The sequence below is a fragment of the Carcharodon carcharias genome, chromosome 18, assembly GCF_017639515.1.
Source record: "Carcharodon carcharias isolate sCarCar2 chromosome 18, sCarCar2.pri, whole genome shotgun sequence".
In the NCBI taxonomy this organism is placed as follows: domain Eukaryota; kingdom Metazoa; phylum Chordata; class Chondrichthyes; order Lamniformes; family Lamnidae; genus Carcharodon; species Carcharodon carcharias.
The window spans coordinates 40,357,465-40,374,602 of record NC_054484.1 but is presented as its reverse complement, the minus strand read 5'-3'; the positions used below and the strand labels follow the sequence as shown (position 1 = coordinate 40,374,602).

Below are 17,138 nucleotides of genomic sequence, written 5' to 3'. Positions count from 1 at the left end.
GGCAGCGTCAGGGACTTCCCAGATCCTCGGCACTTGGAGGACTGCTGGAGGCCAGAAATTTGCTGAGTTGAAGTCAGATGATGAGCCTCTGGACTTAGTCATGTCACAGTTGCTGGAGCTGCAAAGGCAAAGTCAGGAACATCAGGAAAGGATGTCCGCTGCACTCCTCAGAATGCAAGGCATGATGGAGGAGTCTGTCTGCCTTCAATCTGAGGTGATAGCGCCAGCATGCCAATGCACCGAGGTCAACACTGGCAGGACGGCAGCCGCCATGGAGACTAAGGTCCAGGATGTCGCTCTTGCACTGCTTCACGGGCTTAACTCCATCGCTGATGCCATAGTTGGCTTCCAACAGCGTGTACACGAGATCTCACTCCAGCTTCCCCTTCTCCTCAAGGAGTCAGCCAGGGGCCCTTGGGCACCCATAGGGAGGAGGATCAGCAGGTGCACACTCTGGGATCATCCACCCAGGTGACTCGGGGAGCGTCCGGCCTATCTGAATCCCCTCTTCCAATGACCCCAGCAGCTCCAGCTCCACAGGCCGAGGAGGGTGCCACTGCCATACAGCAGGACCCCGAAAGCAGGCCGGGGCCCTCCAAGTTTCAGCCCTCCCTAGAGGATGCTCGCTAAAGTCATCACAGACAGGATGTCACAGTCAGCAGGCTGCCTCCACCTCCACTGTTGATGTCTGGGGAGCACCAAGACGTAGCGGCAGGGTTAGGAAAGTTAAGGAGAATTAACTCTTTTGGGAGTCAAACAATTAAATTAACAAAATGAGGGACAAAATAAACGCAGCCCCTACATTAGGAACTGCAAAACCAAAGACAAAATTTAAAGGAAACTTACAAACTTTAAACTAAAATGTGATTAATGAGGTCAATAAAACACCCCAGGCCCCACAGTGATCCACCATAGTGCATGCACAAACCGACACTGCTGCATTGTGAGAATTGTAGCAAGAAACCTACTTGAGACTTTTAATTTAGGGAAGAGTCAGGTATCAATCGGAAATCAAAGCCCAGATTGCACAGAGAGGGACCAGCCTATAGGTAGCATTTTTTAAATCAGATAATGCTGTGATGTTTAGATAAGTTTGGTGATGTTCTTCAAAATTATTTAATTTTTAACGTGTTTTATCTTTTCAATATTATAATTATAAGCTCAGAACTCTCAGGTACTATATCGGTAGATGATACTTTCATTGGAACTTTCCATGATAAATTGAAAATAATGGTCATCAAAGCAACATGTGTGTTAAGCTTTGAAAGAAATTAAACAATGGGTTAAAATTGATAAAGAAAAAGTATTAGAAAGGTTGCTTGTTCTCACAGTTATTAAGGCATCAGGACTGGATGAAATTACAGAATCTTTACAGTGTAAAAAGAGGCCATTCGGCCATCGAGTCTGCACTGGCTTGCTGAAAGAGCAATCTACCCAATCCCACTCGCCTGCCTTATCCCCACAATCTTGCACATTCTTTCTTTTCAGATAGCAATCCAATTCCCTTTTGAATACCTCGATCAATTCAACTGATACTGAGAGAAATAAGAGGGGAGATTTTGGAGGCACTGGCAGAAACTTCCAACTCTCCTCAGATATAGTTATCAGAGGACTGGAGAATTGCAAATATTACACACTTCTTCAGAAAAAGAGTGTAATGACAAGTCCAACAATGGCAGTCAGTTTAACTTCAGTGGTGGGAAAGTGTTTAGAAATTGTAATCCAGGACAAAATTAACAGTTACTTGGACAAATGTAGATTAATCAAAGAAAGCCAGGATGGATTTGTTAAGATAAATCTGAAACTCTGTTGCCTGTGTCTTAACTCACTTCCTTCCCCTTTTATTCCTGTACTCGCTGACCTACATTAGTAACCGGTCAAGTGACTTTTGATTTTAAAATTCTCATCCTTTTTTTCAAATCCCTCTGCAGCCTTGCCCCTCCCTACCTCTGTAATCTCCTCCAATCCCACAACCCTTTGAACTACCTGCACTCCTCTAATTCTGGCCTCTTCTGCATTTCCAATTATAGTTGCTCCACCATTGGTGGCTGTGCCTTCAGTTGTCTAGGCCCCAAGCTCTGAATTCTCTCCCTACACCTCTCCACCTCTCTACTTCACTTTCCTTTTTTAACATACTTCTTAAAACATACCTCTTTAACCAAACCTTTGGTCATCTCACCTAATATCTTCATGTGTGGCTAGGTGTCATTTTTTTTATAGTGCTCCAGTGAAGTGCCTTGGGATGTTTCATTACATTGAATATAAGTTGTTGATTATTGAATTTTTTGATGAGGTGACAGTGAGGGTGAATGAGGGTAATGCAGTTGATGCAGTACATGGACTTCCAAAAAATGTTCAATAAAGTGCCCTATAACAGTCTTGGCAGCAGAGTTAAAACCCATGGAATAATGTAGCAGCAGGGGTCCAAAGTTGTCTGAGTGACAGGAAACAGAGTAGTGATTAACAGTTGTTTATCAGACTGGAGGAAGGTGTACAGTGTGGTTCCCCAGGACTGAGTATTGAGACTGCTGCTTTTCTTGATCTATATTAATGACCTAGACTTGGATGTGCAGGGCACAATTTCAAAATTTGACGATGACACAAAATTTGAAAGTATTTTGAATTGTGAGGAGGAAAGTTACAGACATGAAAAGGACATAGGCTGGTGGAATGGACAGAGATCTGGCTGATAAAGTTTAATGCAGAAGTGTGACGTGATGTATTTTGGAGGAAGAATGAAGAGGTGAGGCAAAATAAAACAAAGGGTACAATTGTACAGGTGGCACAAGAGCAGAGGGACCTGGGGATATATACATAAATCATTGAAGGTAGCAGAGCAGGTTGAGAAAGTAGTGAATCAGGCATATGGGATCCTGGGCTTTATGAATAGAGGCATAGAGTACAAAAACAAGATTTATGATTCTTTATAAAAAGCTACTTCAGTCTCACTTGGAGTATTGTGCCCAATTCTGGACACCACACTTTAGCAAGGATGTGAAGGGTGAAAGCATTAGAGAAAGTGTAGAAAAAATTTATGAGAATCGTTCCAGGGCTGAGGGACTTCAGTATCATGGATAGATTGGAGAAACTGGGACTGTTGAATTTAGAGATGAGAAGTTTGAGAGGAGATTTGATAGAGGTGTTCAAAATCATCAGGAGCCTGAACAATGTAGATAGGGAGAAATTGTTCCCATTTGTGGAATGGTTGAGAACCAAAGGACCCTGATTTAAGGTGTCTGGCAAAAGTACCTCAGGTGGTGAAGAAAAACCTTTTTATGCACTGAGTTGTTAGGAATTGGAATGCACTTCCTGACATTATGGTGGTGCCAGATTCATTCATGGTTTCCAAAAATACATTGGACAATTATCTGAAGAGAAAAGAAAATGTAGCGCAGCAGGTAAAGGGTGAGGAAGTGGGATTAGCCGACTTGCTTTTGCAAAAAGCTAGCATAGATATCACAGGCTGAATAGCTTCCTTCTGTGCTGTAACACTTCAATAATTCTATGAACAATGGCTATGCTTTAAACTCTTCATATCAAAGTGAAAGGAAAAGAATGTGTGAGAAGTGCCCTCATGAACACCTGAAGGAATGTAGTCCATGGGGGAAAAAATCTAAAATGGTGGAAGGAAGGAGGAAACAAAGTGAATTGTGGAAGGGATTGGAGGTCCAGTAGAATAATACAGAAGCCAAACAAGCAGTGGATTTCCAATAATGGAAAAGGAGATTGACAAAGGAACCCCTGATTTATCATAATATCATAAATAAGTGGAAGTACTGATGATAAGGAAAAGGGTTCAGGGTTGAAGAATTACAATGTCCCCAGTAAGAGTTATGATCTTGGGAATCGTAATACCTTACAAAATAATTTAACATGATAAATGTTGACATAAAAGTAAAATTATGGAAGTAAGGTTAATAGATTGGGCAAGAAATTCAGATGTTCTTGTGATTTTGAATAATATTTAGATATATTCATTTAATTTTGCATCTTTTATTGCTATAAAGTCTTGCACGCGTTGCATCGTAAATTAGATTCTTGGATGACAGTGAAATCTGTCCCAGCTTAAAAAAGTGCTCTACTTTTAACCTTAGATATATTAAACAATTTAACCATGATAATTTACTTAAAAGAAAGAACCCACAGAAAATGAACCGCTTTTGAAAGCCTGGACTATCAACCCTCACATAAGCTGAATTGTTTGTTTTAAAGTGATTTCAATTAATCTTTGTCTCAGCTGAACCTATAAATTCATAAAATTACATCCAAAAGCATTAAGCTTAATAGAAAAATTCCCTGGATCATGTTCCACATTTGTGTGACTTTTTTTTAGGCTTACTGGACCTGCAAGGCCTGGAATTCACTTTATCTGCTTGCTTCAAACTTTGTTTCTCAACAACAACAACTTATATTTATATAGTGCCTTTAACATAATGAAATATCCCAATGCACTTCACAGGAGCGTTATAAACAAAGCATAACACTGAACCACCTAAGGAAATATTAGGTCCAATGACCAAAAGCTTGGTCAAAGAGAAAGCTTTAAGTAGTGTCTCAAAGGAGTAAAGTGAGGTAGAGAGGTTAAAACGTGTAGAGAGGGAATTCCGGAGCTTGGGACCTAGGCAACTGATGGAACAGCGAACAATGGTGGAGCAATTATAATTGGGAATGCACAAGAGGCCAGAATTAGAGGAGCGCAGATATCTCGGAGGGTTGTGGAGTTGGAGGCGACCACAGAAATAGGAAGTGGTGAGTCCGTGGAGGAATTTGAAAACAAGGATGGGAATTTTAAGATCAAGACATTGCTTGACCAGGAGCCATCAAGGTCATCAAGCACAGGGGTGATAGGGAAACAGTGAGTTTCTGTTGCTGTGAGTTAAGACGTGGGCAGCAGAGTTTTGGATGACCTCAGGTTTACAGAGGGTACAGCCAGGAGTGCATTGGAACAGTCAAGTATAAAGGTAATGTTCACTTGGACGAGGATTTCAGCAGTAGATGAGCTGAGACGGGGTGAAGTCGAGCAACGTTGGGGAGGTGGAAACAGATAGTCTTAGTCTTAGTGTTAGCACAAATATGATTGGAAGCTCATGTCAGGATCAAACGTGACTGAATACTTGAAAGTAGACTGGCTAAATCTCAAGACTATTGCCAGGGATAAAGCCAGTAGCTGGAACCTTCTACCTATTTCCTTTACAAAACAGACTAATTGCATGTGCATAAATTTAGCCTATTCTCCACACTTTTACAATGTTTCTAAACCATTTTTGCACCATTTTTCCTATTCCCCAACCATCTGTCCAGAATCCTGATCTCATGGCTTTCTACCCAGCTTTACTAATGAACCTCCACTTCCTGCCTGCCCGAAGTCCTGATCTTCTTTTGCATCAAAACAATAGTACATAGAGAAAAAAAATGAGAACCTTGTAAGGTAAAGAGCTTGGTGAAACCTCTACCATTTTTGCATTGGGAACAATGCTTTGACTTGCTATGGTCTCCCTTGTAGGTCATTGACCCTTTCCTTGTTCTTTCTGGCAATTCTTGTTCTGGTGGCGGTTGCACTCACTGGCTCAACAACCTTCCTGCCTTTGGCATGAACCATTTTCTTATGGACTTCTTGTCCTCAGTCCCTAACAGTCTACCCCTTCTAGCCCTTGCTTTCACGGGTTTTATACTCAATGTATTTCAGAATCGGGGGTCCTTGCTGCTTGCCCCACCTCACTTCTCACTTCAATAAGTCTGCTGCGCTTCTAGACACTGTAGCTCCTACTCTGTAGAAATAGTTGTCACTCTTCAATTAGCTGAAACATTTTAAGCATTATTGAATCACTTTATTTACATTGACAGAACCCCATTGGCGAGGGGCATATTATTTACTTCTAATCCACACTGCATACATAATTAGGGATTCCCAAATAAAAGCCAAAAGGTTGGTTGTGTGAGTCTCATAGATGTACAGAAGTCCTGTCCTGCTACTGGCGTAAGAAAATTCAACCCAATAGATGTAACTTTGTTTATTGATCTTTTCCAGGACGTAAGTAGTACAATGCATGTAAATATTTATGCAGCAATTCAAATAAGCTTTGTATATTTCTTTGTTCTGGATATTTTGATATATAATATATGTGCTGTATCTTTTAACCATTGATGTATGAGATTTCCAGCACATTTGTCAGAATTTTATGCTGCACATCATACGCCATTTGCCAATCAAAACAAACTTTTGTAAATAAAGGATTATGCTTTTTCCAATTTCTAAATAAACAAGATTATCTTTGTATTGTCTTCAAAAGGCTAGTTGCTGAAACATTTGATTAATATATGTTGTACAATAATTTTCAGATACATCCTGCGGCTCTAACCACACCAGAATGTTCAATGAGTCAGCACTTACCGACACAATACCCACCATTGTGCCATGAAGCTTTGAATCCAGGAATTCCAGCTCAATCAGCACAGCTTTACAGACACCCAGGAATTGCCCTCCAGAACAAATCTGAGAAGAGATGCGATCCAACAAAAATTGTGTTGGTAGTGCTTTTACTGGTGGTCATATTTGGAGGAGGAGCGGCCATTTTGTGGTACTTTGTTTGTAAGTAAGATGCTAAATTTAACCATTGACATTTGAATCATGCGTGTAATTTATAGCTTAGTAAACATTTATAAAATCTAGGAAGCTGTTTCACTGGTGACATATACATAGATACTTTAACTGATACTGAATATTTTTGGAGGTATTTCTAGAGGATGAAAGGAAGAAGGAAACTTAGAATGGGTTGCTGAACAGATGAGTTTGCTTGTCACTTTCAGTAGGGGTAACAAAAGGGTTTCATGATCTAGTTTGCTGGCTGATAAAATGTATACTGTAAGATTAGTTGAAAGATAAGCAGAATGTTCAGATGATCAGTGAGTTTATCCAGTGTGTAGTTGAATCATTTGACCAGGAAGGTCCATATTGTATTTGGGGAACTTTTTCCTCCGAAGATCCTGGTGTTTGTCCGTTAGCTTGGCTTGATTTGGAGTCATTTCAAGCTTATTAATGGTGTTGCTAATTTTTTGTATCGTAGTTGGAGGTGTATGAAAAAGAAAGGCCTGCATTTATATAGCACTTGTTACGACCACTGGACTCAAAGCACTTTAGATCCAATGACATACCTTTCGAAGTGTAGCCACTGCTGTAATGTGGGAAATGTAGCAGCTAATTTGTACTCAGCAGACTCCCAAAAACAGCAGTGATAATGACCAGCTAATCTATTTTTCGTGATGTTGAGTAAGGGATAAATCTTGACCAGGACAAAAACGATAATTTCCCTGCTCTTCTTTGAAATGGTTACAGGGGATCCTTTACATGCACGTGGGCAGGAAGATGGGCCCTCGCTTTAACATCTCATCCAAAAGACAGCACCTCCAACAGTGCAATGTCCTCTTAGTGGAGAGTCCCACTGGAGTGTCAGCCTTGATTTTTGTGCTCAAGCCCTGGAGTGGCACTTGAACACAGAACCTTGTTATTACAAGACAAATGTGCTAACAACTGAGCCAAGATAACATGCATATTTATGTGCATAAACTGTTCTACTTGTCTTTATTAAAAATGGAATACTGGATTTGTAGATGCTACTCGAATGAGTACATGGGATGAGGGATCCATGAAGCCAGACTGACCACTTTTTACACTTTGCTGATTTTCTGAAATTTCTTCCACCAGTGAGGAGAAACGTATAAAATGGGAAGGAATGTTTAAGTAAGGCATTGATGACATGGTAATGCTTTACTGCCCAATTTCATGTGTTACCAAATCTTTATTGCTGAATGTAAGTCAGCTCATATAAAATATAAAATAGCAGTGCAGCCTTCATTGCCTGGCAAGAACAACTCAAGGTCACAAGTCAAGAAGGCAACCTTCCAACAGCTCAAGGCTGATACCCAAAGACAAATCTAGAAAATAAAGCACAGCTGGTGGGAAGAGAAAGCCTGTGAGATCCAAGAATATGCTGACCATCATAACATGAAAAGCTTTTTTGAAGCCACCAGCCAATAGAACAAGGTCAAATGAACAAAATTCCTTTTGCTCACTGGATCATCTTCGCAAGGATGACAATGACATCTGTCAATGCTGAAAAGAACATTTTCAGCAACTCCTCAACCGTGAATCCACAGAAGCAGCTGATACTCTCCAGACTGTCTTCCAATACCTTTTGGTGGAATACATGGGTGAACTACCATCAATGAGAGGGCTGCAACAAGCATCAAACAGATGAAAAACAACAAATCCTGCGGCCCCAGTTATATTCCAGCTGAAGTCTTCAAATCTGGTGGACTTTTGCTCATATCAAGACCCCATGCACTCATCCTATATACTTGGGAGGAAAATGAACTCCCCTGTGCACCCACCCCCCCAAACCCATAGCTCCAAGAATGTGACAATTGTAACTATCTTCAATGACGTAGGTAAATCATACTGTGGAAATTATCAAGGTAGTATTTCCCTCTTGTCCATAGCAGGGAAAATCCTGGCACGCATTCTCCAAATTGCTTACTTCCTGTGGCTGAGGAACTCCTCCCAGAGACACAGTGTGGCTTTCAGCCTTCCACAGGAACCTCTGACACGGTCTTTGTTGCCAGACAAATCCAAGAAAAATCTCAAGGACAATGCCAATAACTCTTCTTCGTATGAATCGATCTGACCAAAGCGTATGACTCAATAAACCACGAAGTTCTGTGAATTGTGCTTCAAAGATTTGGATACCCAAGAATCTTCTTCACAATCCTGCAATTACTTCACGATAATATGACTACAATTGTCTTGAGTTCGAGATCTGATACAGATGCTTTCATAGTCTGGTCCTGACTCAAGCAACGTTATGTGATATTCTCCATACTATTTACAATCTAGCTGTTGGTGACTATTCACCTCATCAAAGATAACTTCCCTCTGGTGTCAGCATCAAACACCATCTAGATGGAAAACTCTTTAATCTCAGTGGCCTCTGTGCCAAAACTAAACTGACCACCATGAAAATCCATGATCTACAGTTTGTGGGTGACTGCAGTGCCCACTCTGCACCAGATTTGCAAGTCACTCTCGATCTCTTCAATTTTACATTTAAGAGACTTGGCCTGTCTTTGAATGTTGCCAAAACAAAACTCATGTATCAACCCACACCTGGTCAGCCCAATATTCCATGCCCATATATGTTGAAGGAGAGACTCTGGAATATGATGAGCACTTCCCATATCTTGGCAGCCACCTCTCTCAAAAAGTACAACTAACAAGGAGGTTAGCACTGGATCAGCTGCTTCAGTATAGCCTTCTACAACCTACGGCAGCGAGTGTTTGTCAAAAAAGATCTTCACAAGTCAACAAAAGTCCTAGTTTAAAGAGAGCAGTTGTCGTCACCTCACTCCTGTGCTGCGGTGACACCTGGACTGTGTATTAGCGACACAAGAGCACTAGAGAAATTCTGTCAGCAATGCTTCCATTACATCAGAGAATCACAGAATGGTTAGCAGATTCAATGGGAGGACTATAGAGTAAATGCTAGTGTCCTTTTTGAAGCCAGCTCCACAAATATGCAACAAAATACTTGCAAAATCAACTTGGATGGACAGGAAGCCGTGTCTGAATGGCCAAAAACTGTTTTCCCTGCCAGGTCCTGTTTTCTCAACTCTCAAATGGCCAACGTTCCAGGGGGGGATGAATAAAACTCTTTGAAGTGCAGCAGCACTGACATTAATGATTGGGGGAATCTTGCTACCAATCGTTCAGGATGACAATAATGGTCTATCAAGGTGCATCATGATTTGAGTCCCAAAGCTTAATGATGAGGCAGAGCGACAGAGGAGAAGGAAGAAAAAGGAAGAAAATTCTGTACTCTGGATCCTACTACCTCGTGGGAGTCCTTTGCCATGTGCCCAAAGATCTGCAGGTCAAGAATTGGCCTGTTCAATCTCTTGAAGTCTCAGGACAGGAAGCACAGCACTAGACAGTAGATGTCATCCTTGAATTGAAGGACTGCCGACAATGACGACAATTGCAGCAAGAATTCCTTATACTCCAAATCCTTTGCACTAAAGGCCATCATGCCTTCCTAATTGCTTGCTACCCCTGCATACCGTGTTTCTTGTATAAATACACCCAAGTCTCTTTGGACATCATTGTATAGAAGTTTCATGCCTTTTAAAAGATATTCTACTTTTCTGGTTCTTGCTACCAAAGTGAATAACCTCTCACTTCACCACATTATACTCCATCTGCTATCTTGTTGCCCATTCACTTAACCTGTTGTGATGAAACCTAAACTCACGTTCTTTAGTTTGAGGTCAGAAGCTGGGGTTCCCGATGAACCTCTAGCCTCCTATGCATGCGCCGACTGGGAAACGGCCGCACATGTGCAGTTCAGGTTTTTCTGCTCTTTAGGCGAGGGACTGGCCTTGCGCTCTTGCACAAAAGAGAAGAAACAGAACAGCATGAAAATGCAGGTCAGATGACCTGATACAGAGCACCATTATCTTGTAGGTGTTCCAGGAAACTGGACACGGGAGGGGGACAGGAAGAGGTCTCAAAAGGCTGCCTGAGCTAAGGGATGAAGATGGGGAACAGGAATAGGTACCCATAAGTGAAGTTAAAGATAGGAGCAGAGAAATAGGCTCCGAATTAAAGGAATTGTTGCAGGGAGCAGACTTTTAGCAAAATGAAGCCCTGAAGATCCAAGAAAGCATCTGAAGTTTGGTGATGGTCACTTCTGTCATTTAGTGTTCTGGGTTTGTCAGAGAGAGACGACAGGGATTTTAAGCTCTCTGAGAAGAAAATTAGAAGTTAACTGAATAATCAATTTTAGGACTTGGTAATGTGATTAGTTTAGCAGAGGTGCTACTGGAAGACCAAATTTAGGGAACTCATTTGTTTGCTTTGTAGTTGAAGAAACTTTGGGCGGAATTTTATGCCAGCGGGATTTTATGGTCCCGCCGAAGTCAATGGAGTTTAGAAATACTTGCCGCATTTTAAAAATTCCAGCCATTGAGCTTAGAGTGCGGTTTTTGGATGTCTGGTGGAGAGATACAAACCCATCACACCTCCACAGGGTTCAAATCCAAACAGTTGATGCAGAAGCACATCCACTGTTTACTCACTGAGTTAGAGTTCTTTCAGCCCTCCAACAGGCGTAACAGACATTCCTGCTTTAAGTAACTAGACATAATGTCGCCATAACAATTATTTTTGGAGTGATCCTCGTAAGTCACTGCAGGCTGTTAGTTCCCACATACTGAATGGTGAACTAATCAGAGGCAGTATTGTCACTGAGAGCTCATCTGCAATATAAATGGAAAATGTGACTGGATCAACCAACTTGACTTGTGACAGGTGTGAATCGCAATCCACCATTATTCAAATCAGGCTTTCCTCTGACCAAAAAGAAAATCCAGGTTAGTATGTATCTATTGAAAACGTGAACAATAAAGTAAGCAGTAGAGTGAAGCTCACTTAAATGACCACTTCATAAGTGAATAGCCAGGCTGGTAACTGAAACCTGAGCTGGAAAACATCATATCTAACTGAACAGCTGAGATTAAGTTGCAGTTTGTCTCAGGACATCAATGAAGCAGTGTGATGAGTCAAACTGTTGTTCTGTGTTAATCATAGCTGTTTAGTTGATTGTGTTGTTTGATCCAATAAAGCTGCAGAAGATATATCGGGAAGGAAGGTTGGGTGAGAGGCAGCATCAAGTCGGAAGGATGCATCAATAAATTGGGAGGATTGAAGAATTAATAGCTAGCAGAAGACAGCAGCAGATTGGGGGCTGTGAAGGATGTGGCAAAAGCAGACAGAAATACATCAGGAGGGCTAGTGCAAAATGTCAGTAGTGCAATAGAGCAGCAGAATATGGCTTAATAATAGTAATGGGAAAATCACTGGTGAATGAATAACTGCATCAGTCTTGATAGCAAATAGTCAATTCATTTAAACAGGCTCCACTATATTAAGGGGTGGGCGCCAGTTAACCTCACCTATAGTGATGATGCTGCTAGTGGCCATTAGGTGAAAACATTTTTTAAATTTCTTATGCCTCTGGCTCCATCTATGCTACCCCAGGCAATACCAACAAGTGCATGAAAGAGATGCAGATGCTTTATTCAGGGGAGTGAGCATCTAAATCTCCTTTCTCACTGACCAAAAACAACAGGGTTGCCTCATTGAACTAGACTGTTGACTTGTCTAAAGAAAAGGGAGTGACTGATGACCACCATATGGCCTCTTATCCATAAAGCAAAGACCTACAAGGAGCAGGGTTTCACTCCATCAACTTAATGATCACACATCAGGCAGGTTATTGCCTACTTCCCAAAAAGCAACCCCAATGCTTTTAATTTGTGCCAATTATTTATGCCAGACTTATTTGAATATTGAAGGAGACAGGCAAGATGGCTCCAAAATTATCAAAGGCTTGGCTAATGGAATCCTTTTCACAACTATGGATAGAACTTAAGGCCAGGAATTTACCTGCAGTGGTAAGTCCCAACTTCAGGACAAAAAGTAGGCCCTGAGTGGGACTGCGGCAGCAACCTTCCCAACAGCAGTCTTTTAATTGGATGCCGCCAGGCCAGTTATCCAATTAAGGTGGCCTGGCTTGCAATACTGACTGGCCCAATCAGAGGGCTGGCAGCTTTGCAACATCGGCAGCACCACCAAGAGACACTGAGCCTGCAAGGAGAATGAAAAGACACCTGCATTCTGATGTGCCCTCACAGGGGCATGTTACAAAACTTCTTCCCTGCCAGGGTCAGGCAAGCAGGCACAGCCTATCGGAAGGGCAACCATTGGCAGCACAGGGCAGCCTTTGTTGTCTGGGAACACCCCCTTGGCCCTAGAGCCTCTGATTGCGAATGTGAAGGACCGCCTCTAGGAAGCTGCTGGATAACTGCTTCCATAGAGCAGGCAGGCTCCCAATAGGGTAGGGGGCAGACCCTTAATTGGCCCTTTAAGTTCCTAAGTTGACTGCCCACATCCAGTTTGTGGACAGGCTAGCCATTGCTTTCTCACCGCTGACAAAATGACCCACTGGCGGGATTGCGGGTCCCTGAGACTTCTCAACGCAACTTCCCAGAGTTTTACAGTATCCCCCTGCCTCCTAGCCCACCGATAAAATCTCACCCTTAGTGTCAATACAGAAGGGGCCATGGGACTACTATTGAGCATATCACTGTCAGCCTGAAGCCCTTTGAATGCTTGCATACATCAGGGGGTGAAAAACAATACAGCTCACACAAGGTCCTCAAGATCCATATTATCTGCCACATGTTCTGTAACATTGCTGTACAAGAGAGATTAACCATGGGTGAGTAGAGGCAGACAGCAATGACCAGGATGTAGCTCTTGAAACATCAGTGTGTGCAGGAAGATTGGCATCCACGGTGCTATAGAAGACACATTTAGCTAGGTGCTTGTGCTTCCTCTTCAGGAAAGCACAGGAAAGCATTGTGTCCAAATGTATAAATCCAAGTGGCTCAGAATATTGAAGCTGAAATTCCTCAGCTGCTGAAGGACTCCCACTGTTATTACACCAATTGTGAAACTCCCACTGTTATTACACCAGTTGTGAAACTCCCACTGTTATTACACCAATTGTGAAACTCCCACTGCTTTTACACCAATTGTGAAAATCCAAGAGATTGTTGAAGTTCAAATAAATTTTCCTATTAACTTTTAGCAACCCACAGATAACCCATAGCCACAGTTTCCAGGATCATATTTTGTTATTTTGAACTCTAAGGCAAATTAACATTGTCTCTATTATTCTGAATACAATATATTGTATTTTTCTTTCAACATATAGAAAATCCAAATCTAAAAACTTGTTTCATGTGTGAGCATTTCTGTTTTACCTTCCTTCCCATCACAGTGCTTACTTGTAGACATTTTCCTTTGTGCTCTGTAATCTCTTAGTTTCACAGTATTCCCTTGGATTAGAGTCAAATCTTTCCTAGGTATTTGTTTTTATGTTGGTTGCTAATATATCTGCTTTTGCCTGGTTAAGATGAACCCAGTCTAGTTTACCTCAAAACCATTCCAATATTTCCATTTCTCACCAAAAACAATATCTGAATAAATAACTTTTGTGCAACTGATAATTTTAATGAGCATCCATTCTTGGTCACCTCAATAGTTATTTCAGCATGCTTCGCCTAGGTGCCTCAAACCCAGCCTCCTGCTTCTCTAAAGCATGAGGTGGCAAGGTGCTATGTTCATCCAGATGCTTTAAACTCCGAGTGGAACTTAGTCTCAGGGCAGCTGAGTCCTGAAGGGGACCTGTTAAAGCAGACTGTGCTTCTCCTTTAAGAAAGCACTCTGTCCAAATGTACAAATCAAAGTGGCCCTTGTCAGGCTCATGGTAGCATTTGAGGAGGCTAGGAGGAGAACACACCTTTTATTGTCCTGAGAAGTGGTACGACCATATCGGCCTGGGCACTACTACCAAACCTTGGTTCCACATGGATATTCATCAGTTGCATAAGTGTTGTCAAAGAGATACTTCTGTGTATTTCTGCCCAGTAATTTGGAGGATGAAAGAGATAGCTCTCTCTCTAGTCTGGTTCCACCACCTCACTGGCAGCAGTCAGACAGAGAATCCATCAAAGAAGTTGATAGGATAGGATAAGGTGAAGTAAGGTAGGAGTATGCTTGTGTGGAATATTATTACCAGCAGAGACCAGTTCGACTAAATGGCCCTTTTCTGTGGTGTAATTTCTATGTAATTCTATGTCATTGGAAGCAAAATACTGAAACGCTGGAGGAAAATAATTTCTTGATTTTCTATGGCTCCTCCATTTTTATTTACCTTTGCACAGGTGGCAGAGAATTTTTTTGCGGGAGCCAAGCAAGCAGGTCCCAGCAATTGGAGAGCCGATGAGCCTGTTGCCCTGGTAAAAGCCCTGCATCAATCTTTCAGTGCTCATAAATATTGAAAAACATGCAGACTTACCTGAGATACAGCCTAAAGCTGACCAAGCAGCATGCTTGTTTAAATGCAACACCTAAGACAGGATCCAACAAAATGCAGGTCACCCTTACCTTCTCAGCTTTAGTGCAAAATCACTGACTCCTTCAGCCTCTCTATAGTAATCTCTAGTGTTGGGAAAGTCCTAGTGAATCCTTTTATCTTTTATAGTCTTGCTATAATCGTGTGCTGAAACCTGTGCACAAAAATCCAACTCCATCCTAATTAAAATATGGCTGCCTTTACTTTTCTATTTTTTGATCACTTTATTATCTAATTATCAAAATCTTTGCTTATCTCAATAGTTTACAATCGACCCTTAAGCCTGTTGTATGTTGGTTAGTCTAGCTTCGGAATGATTACTGAGATGTTTAAACAACAACTGGTTTTCTACAACTGAACTTTGTACAGCTAACCATGACTAGGGCTGGAATTTCCCCTAAAGTGTGGTCTTGAGCTTGAAGTAGGACATTTTTCCTGCCGGCCGCAATGGTGGTTTTTTGCGCCTTATCGTCCACTTCCTGGCGAGTCCTGCCTCATTAATAATGCAAGAATGGTGAACACACCGGACCACTGACAGGTGGCTCGGATTTGCCTGCTGCGCCGTAACCTCGGTGCTTCCTGAATCCGGGCGGCATATTTAAAGTGCACCTACTTCATGTCTACAGACCAGGACTGTTCCAGGCAACAGATGGCTCTGAAAGCAAAGAAGACAGCAGCCCCAAAATTTAGTGACACCTCTCTGGGACCCTTGCTGGATTGAGTGGAAACCCGCAGTGAACTCCTCTACCCTCACTTTGAGCGAAGACCAGCCACCAAGCTCACTAATTGAGCTTGGTAGGCAGTGGTGAGCACCAACGTGCTCCAAAAGAGGACAGTCACTTGTGTCGCAAAAGGATGAATGATCCCCTCCGTTCCGTCAGGGTACATCATTCTTCTCATCACTCTCAACTCACACACTCACAAACCATCACACTCATATCCGCAGGGGTTGCACTCACTGCCAGCTTAAGGGACATCACCACTCACTCTCTCACAAACACCCTCATCTCCCCTGCCCATCATGTCCTCATTCCATCCACAGCACCGCTCTCACTTCACACATGCTGGGCATCCTTCTTATCTGGTTTGGCAGGCATCTTACTTGCACTCCCTCCATCTGTCTCCGTGCAGGATAAGCTATCCCACAATAAGAAGATGTCCCAGACTGGTGGAGGGATGCCTGACATCAAGGTCCTCACAGCCTTTAAAATGGAACCATCCAACTGGCTGGCGAGGATGTGAACTCCAGATGGTGAGGTTGGCGGCACTCAACCAAGTGAGGATCCTGCACAGCAACATCCATCAGACAACCATGCTATGAGTGATGTCTCCTGTTTCACAGCCCCCTGCCATGCATTAATCATTTCTTTTTCCTCTCACAGGCACATTGGGAAGCAGCCAAGGGCAGCCACGAGACAGGTCATCGACTCCAGCCCCGAGGATACCTAGGGAGAGGAATCTGCAGACACACCAATGGAAGACCAATTGCAACGCTCACCCACAGTCTCCACCAGCACAGAGAGACACACCTCAGTGGGACCTAGTTCTAGATTAGCCTAGAGGTCACACACTGGTGTGCACACTGCACTGTCTGATCCATAGCAGATAGAGGCAGGGAAATCCAAGAATGTTGGCACTTGGAGACCAAGAATCTACTGAGTCCAAGTCAGATGATGAGCCTCTGGACTCAGTTCTACCTTAGTTGCTGGAGCTGCAAAGACAAGCTTGGAAACATCAGGAAGGGCTGATGACTGCACTCCTCAGATTGCAAGGCATGACCGAAGAGTCTGTCTGCCTTCAGCCTGAGCTGATAATACTGGCATGCCAATGCACTGGCAGCCACCGTGGATACCTTGGTCCAGGGCATTGGTCCTACACTGCTACAGGAGCTGCACTCCAACGCTAAGGCACTTGCTGGCATCCATCAGTGTCAACAGTGTCAAAGCGGGAGCGGGTGGTGGTATCTCGAATTTATTCCAGCTGCCACTTCCTCGCAAGGAGCCAGCAGGGGCCTTCGGGCATCCATAGGGAGGAGGATCAGCTGGTGCACACCCAGGGCCATCTGCTCAGGTGACTCCAGGTGTGTCTGGCCCATCCAATTCCCCT

The 17,138-nt window shown here is 42.7% G+C and overlaps 1 protein-coding gene across 1 annotated transcript in view; it reads left to right on the top strand.

The window, feature by feature from the left end:
* Positions 1 to 3,317: 3,317 nt before the first annotated feature.
* Positions 3,318 to 17,138, top strand: part of LOC121290438 (suppressor of tumorigenicity 14 protein homolog) — a 172,606-nt gene continuing 158,785 nt past the window's right edge. Inside the window, exons 1-3 of the mRNA XM_041210876.1 lie at positions 3,318 to 3,398; positions 6,029 to 6,031; positions 6,340 to 6,589. Of these exons, the coding sequence (XP_041066810.1) occupies positions 3,318 to 3,398; positions 6,029 to 6,031; positions 6,340 to 6,589 (334 nt within the window). The remainder of the gene's footprint in view (positions 3,399 to 6,028; positions 6,032 to 6,339; positions 6,590 to 17,138) is intronic.